Source organism: Anser brachyrhynchus, assembly GCF_964034855.1.
Source record: "Anser brachyrhynchus genome assembly, chromosome: Z".
Classification (NCBI taxonomy): Eukaryota; Metazoa; Chordata; class Aves; order Anseriformes; family Anatidae; genus Anser; species Anser brachyrhynchus.
The window spans coordinates 33,031,068-33,044,105 of NC_137697.1; the positions used below are offsets into that span (position 1 = coordinate 33,031,068).

Sequence of the window (13,038 nt, forward strand, 5' to 3'; positions counted from 1 at the left end):
TGAATATATAAAACATTATTGTTCAAGGCTTTAGAACAGATTTTGAAGGATGGAGTAATAGGCACCAAAGTCAATGGAATGCATCACACACTGAATTTAGAAATCAAGATAAACCTTTTAAGATATTTTCTGATAACTTATTTTATGCAGATAAATGAATTAGAACCAGTCTATCTGGTTTCTACAAAACATGTAATAAACCCTCAAGAATCAGTAATGAAACAAAATAAAAGTTAATATAACAGCAAGCTGGAAGTGGAAATGTTTGCACTGGAGATGTGGGCTGTGCTGGGGAATCAGAATCCACAGGGTTGAGGAAGTTATGAGTACAGTGTTTTAAGAATGAAACAAAGTTATTAGGTGATTTTGAAATTAAAAAACAAAAAAAAAGAAAGAAAAAGAAAAAGAATGTTAATAAATCTACCAATTACTATTACCCGCATTCAAGAAAAGAATTTAGGCTGAAAGACGTGGAGGGAATCACCAGTATGGACAGCAAGGAGATGGACAGCTTAAATGTTAAGAAGTTAGAGTGGCTTGTTTAGCACAGCAAAACGAAGTCTGAGAGAGGATGTGATTGTGTTCTATAAATATGTCAGATGTAAAAAAGATATGGGAAAAACTATTTAAGTTGAAGAAAAATTTTGACACAGCAACAAATGGACAAATACTGCATGTGAGAAAATCTTGCTAAAATTTAGAAGAAAGTCTCTAACAAATACATTAGTGATGGCTGTGAAACAGTTACCCAGCAGAAATAGAGGGGAAAATTTTTCTAATTCATTCTAAAATAGAAATTGCTGAATGTATTTACAGGACATGATGTCTGTGATAGTAGAGGACTGTAATGGATGACCTACATGTCCATTTCCTTCTTTATGTCCCTATGTTCCAACTTAATTTATTCAAGAGATCACTTGGCTAATATTTGTAATTACTTACAGGTGGAGATTTTTAACACCATAAGATGAACCATAAATGTAGCAGAAAAGGCAATGTACAGTGGAAAGGAAAATAACAAATTTAGATGAGCAATAAGTTACTTATTTTAATAATGAAGGTACGTAGTGACTTCCAAAGCTGTGGATGTAACAGGTTTAATAGAATCATAGAATCATTAAGGTTGGAAAAGACCTCCCAGATCATCTGGTCCAACCATTGCCCTACCATCACTATCACCCACTAAACCATGTCCCTAAGCACCACGTCCAACCTTTCCTTAAACACCCCCAGGGATGGTGACACCACCACCTCCCTGGGCAACCCATTCCAATGCCTGACTGCTCTTTCTGAGAAGAAATGTCACCTAACTTCCAATCTGAACATCCCCTAGAGTAACTTGAGGCCATTCCCTCTTGTCCTACCACTAGTTATCTGCGAGAAGAGGCAGACTCCCAGCTCCTCACGCTTTCCTTTCAGGTAGGTGCAGAGAGCCATAAAGTCTCCCCTGAGCCTCCTATTCTCCAGACCAAACAACAACTCCAGTTCCCTCAGCCGCTCCTCACAGGACTTGTGCTCCAGGCCCTTCACCAGCTTCGTAGCCCTTCTCTGAACACGCTCCAGGGCCTCGATGTCCTTCTTGTACTGAGGGGCCCAAAACTGAACACAGTCCTCGAGGTGTGGCCTCACCAGAGCTGAGTAAAGGGGGACGATCACTTCCCTGGTCCTGCTGGCTACACCATTCCTGATACAAGCCAGGATACTGTTGGCCTTTTTGGCCATCTGGGCACATTGCTGGCCAGTTGAGGACTGATAATTGTCTTTTCTTATTTCAGAAATTCAAGTGTTGCAAGCCAACGGTACAGCATCATGTTATCAGAAGGCAGAATTACAATAGTAAAACTCAACATCATTTCTCCAGTTTTGGTACACAGTCAATCTGCCCCTGTAGTACAAAGACACCCAAAGTTTAACTTGTTCTGTTGAAGTAAATACAACATTACATGCTGGATAATAGATACAATAGGCATACACAGCATATGTGCAATACATGTAACAGGCCAATGCCAGGACATAACATCAAGTTACATGAGCATACTGGAAGTCATATCTTTTGCATCCTTAATCCAAGCACAACACTAATTCTAACCAATCTTCAGTGAGTATGTTTTGACCAACTAATTAGAGCTGTGCAGGAATGCTTGTGTATGCAGAAGTTATCTATGTATGAACCAAGTTTAACATACAAATAGCTACGTGTTCATTCGGTCGTAGACTACTGATGTACAGGGTGAACAAACACAACACACAGTTTAAAAAATATGGCATTAACTTCTATGAATCATAATATTTCAGTGTATTAAATGATAGCTATTTTGTAAATTATTTTGAGAAAAAATTTTTTGAAGTTCCTTGCAGGAATTTGTCTTTGATTTTTACAGTGCAATGCTCTAGCAAAGCAGAACGTAGTAACTCCTCTTTTCATAGGCAACACATCCTACTCAAAATGATGCAGAGATGTGATGACAGGAGAAGCCAATAGCCTTTTCAAATAAATGTAAGAGAAATCTATCTGTGGCACAACACAGGCAACAAACCTTGTTCTGAACACTTGAAAAATTTGAACAATCTATTCCATTTTTGGAGTAGAAGCGTTTATTAATAGCAGTAATAATAATAAAAATGTGAATTTCAGTTTTTTTTTTCTCCTTTGCCTTCCCTTCTGTTCTTTTTGCTTCCCTTCTCTTTCTCTCTCTTCCATCAGGGTAGGAGGCTTGTTTAGTGATTGTAAGTGAGCCTTCCACTCCCAGCAAACACTTTGAACACACTCTGCAGCCAAGGTTGGTGAAGCGAGAGAGATGAGAAGGGGCAGTGATGATGGGAGGGAAGGCACCAAGCCGAGTTCTCACAAGAGGTTCAGCCACGCAGCATCTGATCATTAATGTCCATCAAACATTTTGGCTTGTGTCCAGCTTGCTAAACAGAATGGTGTCATGGCAATAAGATGAAGGCCCCTTTGCTGATGCAGACAGAAAGCCAAAAATTCCCATGTAGATTTCACTGCCCACCCGCCCTCTTAGTTTCTATTAAGGATGACCTGCCCTGCCACTGATTTTGACTACCTTATGCATACCGCACAACAAATAATGGTAAGCATGCAGTTGGTGGGATGCTGGGAGAGGTGAGATAAATAGCTCTTTGAAACTCTGCTCCATAAAACATAAACAGAGATCACATTCTCCAGAAAGTTAACTATTAGGTCCTTGTCAAACAGCAGTGAAAGAACAAGTTAGAATATCTGAAGTACATTACTCCTCAAATGATGTTGAAACTGATCCTAGAACAGCAGGCTTACTTGTAGGAACAGAAAATGAACTAGTTACAATGCTGTATCCTGGAGCCATGAATCAGAGAATGTAATCTCTAAAGTGGTTATAGCACTGGGCTTAAAGCCTGTAAGATACAGGCAGATACCTTAAATTTTAAAGGTAATTTGGTTTTATCTATTTGAATCAAGGAAGGGCTTTTGTGTTCTCCCTTTTGTCCCAGACCCAGCAAAGTCTTATTACATGACTTGGCCACAATCATGTTTAGTCATGCTAAGCATTTTTGTTCTTGAACACAGGGTGAGATGTGACATCACATACCTAATCTTTTCTTGAATATGTTACCTTTGGATATATTGACCTTTGTTCTGCTGTTCTGCATTATTATGGGGGAATTGTTTCTGAGATTATTAGGTCTACGACTTCTTAAACATCAGTATTTAGGACACAAGTCTCCAGAATTTTCTATCCTTATGAGTACACCATTTCCAAGAAAAGAACATTGTCAACTGGAAGCATAATATAAAGGGAGCTTTTATATTTGCATAGAAATTGTTTGATTGCAAAGTCTCCAAGGTTTCTCTTTGAACTCAAGTATGTAAATTTAATAGAATTAAACAAAATACCCTGAAGATGACAGAAAGTAGTGGTACTCAAGACAGGTTTAAAAATTGGCTTTCTCTTCCTTTATCTGGATCCTAGGCAGAATGTTAAAAGCATATTTAACTTGTGGTTTAGGTTTTCATTTCATAAACTCAGTTATTACTCAGTATCCTTTCTTTAAATAGATTTGTCTGTTTCAATTTATGGCATGTGCTGTCTCTGTGGAACTCTGTGGAAAAACTGTACAGTCATTTATCTTTGTTATTTTGTACAGGATTTGGAAGAAGTAATCATATTAGCTCAGCAGATTTAAAAATAATAATAGTTCTAAAACACCCTGAATGAGCTGTTAATTGGAATAATGTGCACTAAAGATAAACTATGGTGGTTTTTTTGTTGTTTGTTTTTTTCAAGGATCCTAGACTCCCATCATAATAAAAATAAGAAACTGTGGCTGTTGCATCCATTTCATTTTCGCTTTATTAATACAATAAAAAGATCAGTCAGTTTAATTATATTCAAATCAAAGTTATTATCCAGCATCACCTTTCTTTTTCCTAATTAAACAAACTTAGCATAATTTCCTTTTCAAATATTTAAAAATCCCGATCTTTTTCTTTTCTGTTCTGTTTTTAAATATCCAGTTGTCTCTGTATATGCACAATAAATGAAGAATATCAGTTTTGAATATTTGTGTAGATCTGATAAAAGTTCTTGACAACTTATCCTGTACCAATGTTACTTTAATTTACATCACAGACACTGGATATAATAATGTTGTTGTCCAGATCAATATTTCTAAAAGAGAAGGTCAAGATCTGTCCACATTGTAATATGTAATTTTGTCTGCCTATTTTTATTTGCACAATTATTGTGACTGCTTAACTAAAGAGAACAAGAGCAGATTCATCCTGAAGTCATTTTGGGTCTGGAAATTAAGCCTATTAAGGAAGGTGATAATTGATCCATACACTTACAACCTTTCAGTGTATATTATATTTTAAAGAATGAAAATTAGAAATTAACCTTAAGCATTTAAAAAAAAATATATCAGTACGATTTTCAAAAATATCTTGAGTTTTGTATGTCTTAAAGAGAATACTTATGTCCTTTAAAAAGATTAAAAAGTTTTCATAATCAGAACTAGACAAGATTTCCAAATACATGGAAGTACTCAGATCTATGTTTTTGGATGATGCCAAGCTGTGTGGTGTGTTTGACACATACAAGGGAAGAGATGCCATCCAGGGGGATCTGGACAGGCTTGAGAGGTGGGCCTATGTGGACCTCATCAACTTCAACAAGGCCAAATGCAAGGCTGGGGCAATCCCAAACATGAATACAGGCTGGGGGATGAATGGCTTGAGAGCACCCCTGAGGAGAAGGACTTGGGGGTGTTGGTGAATGAAAAAATGAACATGAGCCAGCAATGTATGCTTGCAGCCTACAAAGCCAACACTATCCTGGGCTGCAGGAGAAGAAGAGTGGCCAGTAGGTCAAGGGAGATAATTCTCCCCCTCTCTCAAGAGACTCACTCTGCTCTCAAGAGACCCCACCTGGAGTGCTGCATTCAGCTGTGGGGTCCCCAGCACAAGAAGGACGTGGAACTGTTAGAGAGTGTCCAGAAGAGGGCCACAAAGATGATCAAAGGGCTGGAGCACCTATCCTATGAAAAAAGGCTGAGAGAGTTGGGGCTGTTCAGCCAGGAAAAGAGGAGGCTTCATGGAGACCTTATAGCAGCCTTCCAGTATTTAAAGAGGGACATGCAGGAAAGACAGGGAAGGACTCTTTATCAGGGAGTGTAGCAACAGGACAAGGTGTAATAGTTTTAAACTAAAAGAGGGGAGATAGATTAGATATGAGGAAGACATTTTTCACTAAGAGGGTGTTGAGGCACTAGAACAGGTTGCCCAGAGAAGCTGTGGATGCCTGGAATTATTCAAGGCCAGGTTAGATGGGGCTTTGGGCAACCTGGGAGCCCAGTGGGAGGTCCCTGCCCATGCAAGGGGGGTTGGAATTAGATGATCTTCAAGGCTCCTTCCAACCCAAGCCATTCTGTGATTCTATGATTCTGTTCAACTCTGAATGGGCAACCTTGCGCAGAACAAAAAGTTGATAAAATTAAACATAAGGGAAACCACAAAAATAATAACAATTTGACTCACATCAAATATGACTTCTACTATTTCTTACATTAAAAACAACAACAACAACAACAACAACAACACTTGATTACCATTGTAAAATGAAATCCTATGTTTCGACTATATACTGGTATTCTCTCAAATTACAGCTGCAGTAATAACAATGGAACAATAATGCTTGTAGGCAAGATCCATGCTCTAGGCAGATTAATCCACATTTCTTATTTATACTGGATTTATCAAGATTGAAATTCTAATAAGGAAATGGCTGAGTTCTGCGGGTACAGAAATTTGGGCTAAACTTTCCATGGAATATGAAATTTAAACTAACACATATATACGTTTAGACATATTTTTTTTTTGTTGAGTATGCTTCAACAATTGAACAATATGTTTGCCCCTACATCCTGCAGCTCCTTTAGTCTCACTTCATCACTTTATTGTTTTTCTTCTCATGCTCATTGTCAAAAACAGTAGTAAACTTCAGTGGGGTGACAGGGAGAGTTGTTATTCCAGCTGAAAAGAGGAATGATGATGCATGGGAAGCAGCAATGGAGAGGTATTTGGCCTTCTCACATACTTGTTGTATTGCTCTAAGAGTATTTCAATAACGGATAATGATTACTAATTACATCAGAGCTTTCCGGGGACAAACTATCAGTGTCCCTAAATGTATTTAACAGCTAAGTCCCTGCAGTTTCTTACAGATGAAGGTATATACTTGACTATTTTGCTTTCCTATGTTTCACACATTAAATATTGTACTAAAAGTAAAAGCACAAATTTGCAGCTCCACACTGAACGGTCTTCAGATGACCTAGTGAAAGGAAGGCAGTGGTACGTTGCTGCACGGTTATTTTAGAGCATTTGTGGTACTGAGCTTAATGAGAGATATTTTTAACATCATATACCATGGGAAGCACACTGTTGTTGTTGTTAGTTTACTACTTCAGTAATTGTTCTTCATAACTTAGGTGCGAGGTAGTTGAGCATATGTTGTTACCTACATATTAGGGCAGGAGAGGGAAAGGGTGAGACTAAACAATTTATGCAACTTTGTAGAGGAAAAGAAAATGAGTCAGGGATGTAGCTGTGATTAGAACTGAAGAATTCACAGCTCTTGGGTTTGAGCGGTTAGGCAATGTTTATGGTGATAATGGGTATCGATTTAAGGTTGTATTAGTCAAGTATATTGTAAATCACCTGAAACACTGAACTGTGCATACGGACCGTCAGTGTGGCTGGATGCCCCTGTAAATTTGCCTGTTTCCCCTATGCACCCATTGCCTATTTCCTGTTACGGCTGCATTTGACGGTATATCTTAAATTAATATGATCTCTCAGTGGTAGACACTGTCTCTTACACATGGCACAAATTTTCTAGGCTGCATGTTAGCTGTAGTTTGCTAAAATCATCTTGGTATACCTGGTAAAACTCTTGCCGATTTAAATAATAGCTGCACTTTCCAATCTTGCTGCATAGTGTTACCGTGTTCCAGTAATTATGTTCCAGTTCCACCTTGGTCCAATTGTTTCAGACTTTTTAAGCAAATGTTTCATATTAATCCCTTCTCTGATTGTAGAATTACTCATCATTGAACTAGCAAGTCTCCTGCTATGTTCAAAATAATGCTCAGGCCTTCAAGCACAGAGCTTTAAATTCCTTTCCATCCAGTCTGCTACAGTGGAAAGAGGTGTGAGCACTGGAAGACTAGGCATTTCCTGATCTGTTTAACAGACAGGAGGATAAAAGGAAGAAGTAAAAATTGGCTTCTGACATCAGAAGTTCTTCTAACTACTAGCTTCCTTCTGTGGTGTTATTTGTTTGACAGTTGCTTATTAAAGAACATTGAAACAGTCTTAGATTTAGGGTATATAGATATATTTAGGGATATAGGGATGTTTGGGATTTTGTGCACTGTATTACTTAAAATTTTTGATCTATATCACAGAGAAATTTTAATACTACAAACTTGTAGAGAAATTTATACATAAGTTATAGAAAGAGTGTAAGTTCTCTGAGACCAGAGATAAACTCTAAAAGAAACATGAATGTAGACTTTTTTTAGCTTCCAACTTCCTATTAAAACTATCAAACTTCCATTAAGAAATCAAGTAAAACAAGGCAACAAAAGAAATGAAAGAAGAAGGAAAAATAGTCAAAGGTGTATACTTTAAAATTTTGTTGCAATTTTGATTTGATGACTTGGCACTGCTGTGCAAAATAACATTTTTCAGTCTCATTTTTTTTCTTGCAAAATGACATCAGTACCTCAGGGCAGTTTTAAAGGACGCTGAGGATGATGTATTCTGGTTGACAATGAACACAGCTAGTTGATACATCAGGAAGGACTGGCCATCAAGTCAATGAGAATGTATTTTTAGATTCATACAAATTAAGCTTTTCTTCTTTCCCTCAGAATCCTTTTCTCTTCCCCATGCAGTGCACTTGGATGTACCAGGCATGTGTACCCTTACAGTTTCACATGACAACAGATCCAGAAGATACACTCTGATGTTCACCTACCATTCTGATGCCGTTCTCAAAAGCCTGACGTGCTAGAGAAGCAGGTCCATCCACAGTCTTACCATCGTCATCAGGCCCCCAGCTGGCACTGTAGATGTGGATGTGCTGGGGATTAAGGCTCAGAGACTTTGCTTCTACCATGTCTGTCACGTCTCCATCCAGCATCCGTACACCTTCAGGATGAAAGATACAACAAACAGGACAACCAAACTCAATTTTATTTACTTTTTTTTTTTTTTTCCCCCCCAGAGAGAACTGTTGTGTAGGTTATTGGAATGAACGACCATAAGGATTTCTAGTGTGGAAAAAAAATCTCTTTGGATATTTGTTTCTCCAATGAAAAAAAAAATTTCCATATGAAAAATACAGAAAGGAAATAGTATTACAGTCTTTCTTTGAGTTTTAAAAGCTATCTACTTAGTTTATCCACTGTACAACTTTCGAACTTTAACATCAAATTTTTATGCTGAAAACTTCTTTTAAGAGAACTTGAACAGTGAAATGTTTGTGTGTTTCACTTGAAGATACAGTATATGATTTTCTTTCTCCTTTTATATAGCAGTGAAACTGCAGCATTCAATTTGAGACTTTTACAGTCCTGCGTATGCTAACAGGCATAAAAATAGGATCTCTGTTGACAGGTAAACATGGAAATGAATATTCCTTCATTTTATGAGACTGCAAAGAAAACACTGGAAAGAAAGCTCATGTGTACAGATACATAAGTATACACAGGAGCAAGGTGACTTCAGGAAGTCATTATCAAATATCCAGTGTGCCACATTATTCAACCTGAAACTACGATATTGTGAACATCCTCCTCTATGAAGAAGCTTTTGTATGGTACTGTCTGAAATTTTTGTGCTAAAAAAATCTATTCACATGGATTTTGACAAGACAATGTTCCAGCCCCTTCTAAAGTGAATGGTATCATGATATTTTAAGATTAGTAGAATAAGTAAGGCTTAAAACTGGTAACTAAAGAAACTTTTGACTATGATTTTGACTGAGGTTAAGCTCTGACTGAGAAAACCACCATAACCAGTCTTACCCTGAATAAGGAAGAGCACCTTCATACAGTTAGTGTGACATTTGATGAAAGAGATATTAAATATTACACCATAATGAGCATATAACTGTAAAGAGTAATGATCACTTCCACAATTAACCAGTTTGAAGCTTTTTCCCCTTTAAAAGACAACTGCTATTTTAAAGCCATATTTACATATTTTAATGACAGACACATTCTACTTTGGTCATGAGTTCAGACTGCAGTAACTTGAGTGTTTATCAAGACCTTAGCTTTCAATTAACAAAAGGTATAGGGGCTGCTTTGTTGATAGAGGGTCTTTTTTTTCTTTTTCTTTTTTTTATCTCTCTCACTCTAATTGACTCAAAAACGAAAAGTGATCATATTTCTAAGTTCACACAAAAGCTGCCCATGTTTTGTGAGATAATAAACTTGTCCAAACAGTGATCTCACTATGAACTTTACTTTATAAAAAAGCCATTAAAACAACTTTGGGAATCTCAGGTTTTATTTTTCTTCCTCAGCTTAATCTCAGAAAATTAATGATCGGTGGAAGCTATGTTCTCATTTCTTTCAAGCACATTAAAATATACTTCATTCTAAATAAAGACAATAAAAGGTACACCACATTTGAAATAAGGAAGATAAGACTTCCCTTTATGTTTCTGTGACTATGTAGCAAACCCAAATCATACAGCATTCACTTGGTGAACAGTAACTCCTAATGCTGCCATGGCATTTGAAATAATTCATACTAGTTTTCTTACGTGATGGCAAAGTGGTCAAAAAAGCTATATAGACAAGGTCATGCCTTAGGTCTTGCTCTGTTCTGCCAACAACTGACAGACATGTTTCAAGTGTAACTTTGATCAATGGGTGGCTCATTAGCTATTAAAAAAAATACTTTCTCTCTCTCTCCCCTTCATTTCTCCTCCTCCTCCTCCTCCTCCTCCTCCTCCTCCTCCTCCTTCTTCTTCTTCTCCTTCTCCTTCTTCTTCTTCTTCTTCTTCCCCCGCCCCCCCCAAATGTCTGGAGGAGTTAATTTTGCCAATCATAGAACCTTCAAACTGCTTTTGGCATGTGGTGATAGCGCAACAAAAGCTGTCCAGAAGGCAATTAGCAGACTGTGTTTCCAGACTGTTCCACCTAAGACTTTAGAGCTCTGTAAACTTTTTCCATTATTTGCAGTAAGTGCCAAAATGTAAGTGGCATTTTAGTCAGAACAAACTTTCAGCAAATCGCAGGAAACATGCAAAACTGAGCTGAAAGAAAGTTTTCTTCTAAAATGTTTGTTTTTAATCAGAATCTGACTTAAGCTTAAAGAAACAGCTGAACTAATTCCTCGTCAGCTGAAGACAATCTACATCTGTTGTGCTGTAACTCAGTGTAACTGTTTTCCCGTCAGGATTCCAGCCCAGCCAAGTAACTAAGCACCCAAATCCCTGCAGATGCTTTGCAACTTCCACAACCAGTCTGCAGCAATAACAACAGGCTAACCATCCCTTCCTATGAAAAGCCTCACGGGCTCTGTAGGTGGTAATTTGTTATATGTGAATATTACGGAGGGTCACACATTAAAAATCTACCGCCTTTGTGCATTGGTTTGTCTTTTAATGAAAGGGGCCTGTGGCTGAGCTAAGCACAAACTACAGGCACATTGCATAATTTTTTTACAAGAAACATCCCACAACCTATAAAAGAACTGAAGGTCCAAATTGTATTTTTTTCTCAGATTTTTGTATCTGCGGATTAAGTCCCCACTCATACCATTTTAAGAGAAGGTTTGGACTTTTAAAGGATCTTCTTTTTGACATCCTTTGTGGTCAGAGATTCTTAAGTGTGTGGAAATGAATCAAGGAGTGCAAATACATTTAGAAGAAAAGTGACCATTACTGGTGGATAACTTGTTAATGACTTTCCATCACAGAGGTCATTAATTGGATTTGCTCAGCTGCCAGTATTTGATGGAATATTGATGGAAAGGATTTATTTTTCCTTTGCTTTATTTCCTTGCTATCTTTTATGTCTCCAGAGATGCAGCAACTCCCATTTTGATTTGAGGTAAAGAATACTCATCTTGGCAGAACAAATTCAACATCACCACTGGCAGGTGTTATTTTGTGTAAGAAAAATATAACTGCGTTACCTTGACTCTAATTTCTTCTCCAAAAAGGCCAAAGGAGGGTCTTCAAATCCATGAGAAATAAGTGAGCTGAACACTAGTTCAGCATAATATGATTAAACATTTTTACACTCCATCTGGCCTGTGGAGAGGGAACACAACTGCTGCATATTCACATGTGTAGCTTATGGCTTTTGTGAGGGAAGGAAGAGAGGCAGGCCAAATACAGGTCGGCAGCTAAACTCCTACATATAGGCACCTAGTGGAAGGGAAAACTCAACCTCCCTTCCCAACATGCTGAAACTCCCTCTGGCCTCTGATTTTCTGCAGATTGTCTGCTGAGGACTTATTTTCAAATGCCAATGATTTTTAAAGACAGTACACTACCACACTGCCACTCTAGTATTTTTTGTCTCTCTTTAAAGAATGATGTTCGTTCTCACTGTGGAGCGAGTGCTCCATAGAGTGATTGGGCTGAACAGAGAGAATAAAATTTTTACTCAAGTTAGAACAGTGAAATTTCTTGAAGTCTATTATATTCTTAGCACAAAATAAGTAAACACATTATGAAAAAGGCACTCAGTCTTTGCTCTTCACAGAAATTGTGTTCATACCATGTCCCTCTGAAACACTTTATACTATATTTAGAAAAACCTGTGATTCTGCTAATATGCCTGTTGTTGTTGTTGTTGTTGTTGTTTTTCTAAAACATTGTTATTGGGCATTCCTAATGGTGAATAAATAATAGCCTATTAAGAAGCCACTATTAATAATGGAGAGTTTCCCAAGCACATGCCCAGGCTGTCGCAGGCTGTGTGAATATCCAACTCACAAGTTAAACTTTTACTCCAGAAGTCACCTTTTATTTTTATCATTTCACTAACTCTCCTCAGATGCTGGTTTGAATGCAGTAAATCTGTTCATAGCTGCTAGTACATGACTGAATGCCATGCCAACATGAGACAATCTGTTCATCTGCCACAAGCTCACTTGGCCAGTTCAAATTTTTTAAAGCCTTCTGACAGGGTAACTTCGTGCAGGAAGGCTACCTGTTCATCTGCATCATTCTAGCCATATGCTAGATCAGGTATTGTCTATGCTCTTGAAGGCATCAGGAAAACAGAAAGGTGGCATTAGGTTTCCATTGTGTGCTTTGGTTAATCTGAAATGCAGTTATGATCACACTTGATTTGAATCAAACTTTTACCAATTCAGTGGAGAAGAGATACAGTATTATTAATTGTGGAAACAGCCCCAGCCCTGTCTGCTTGTATTTTTTAACTGTCCTCTACTGTATATTTAGGTAAACACATTTCTGTTTTCACACATGGGCTCTATTTTAGAAC

The 13,038-nt window shown here is 37.7% G+C and overlaps 1 protein-coding gene across 1 annotated transcript in view; it reads right to left on the bottom strand.

Moving 5' to 3' along the window:
- LOC308185757 (proprotein convertase subtilisin/kexin type 5-like) overlaps nt 1-13,038 on the bottom strand; it is a 168,214-nt gene that overhangs the window by 79,149 nt on the left and 76,027 nt on the right. The window contains exon 6 of the mRNA XM_080574293.1: nt 8,541-8,713. Coding sequence (XP_080430419.1) covers nt 8,541-8,713 — 173 coding nt within the window. The remainder of the gene's footprint in view (nt 1-8,540; nt 8,714-13,038) is intronic.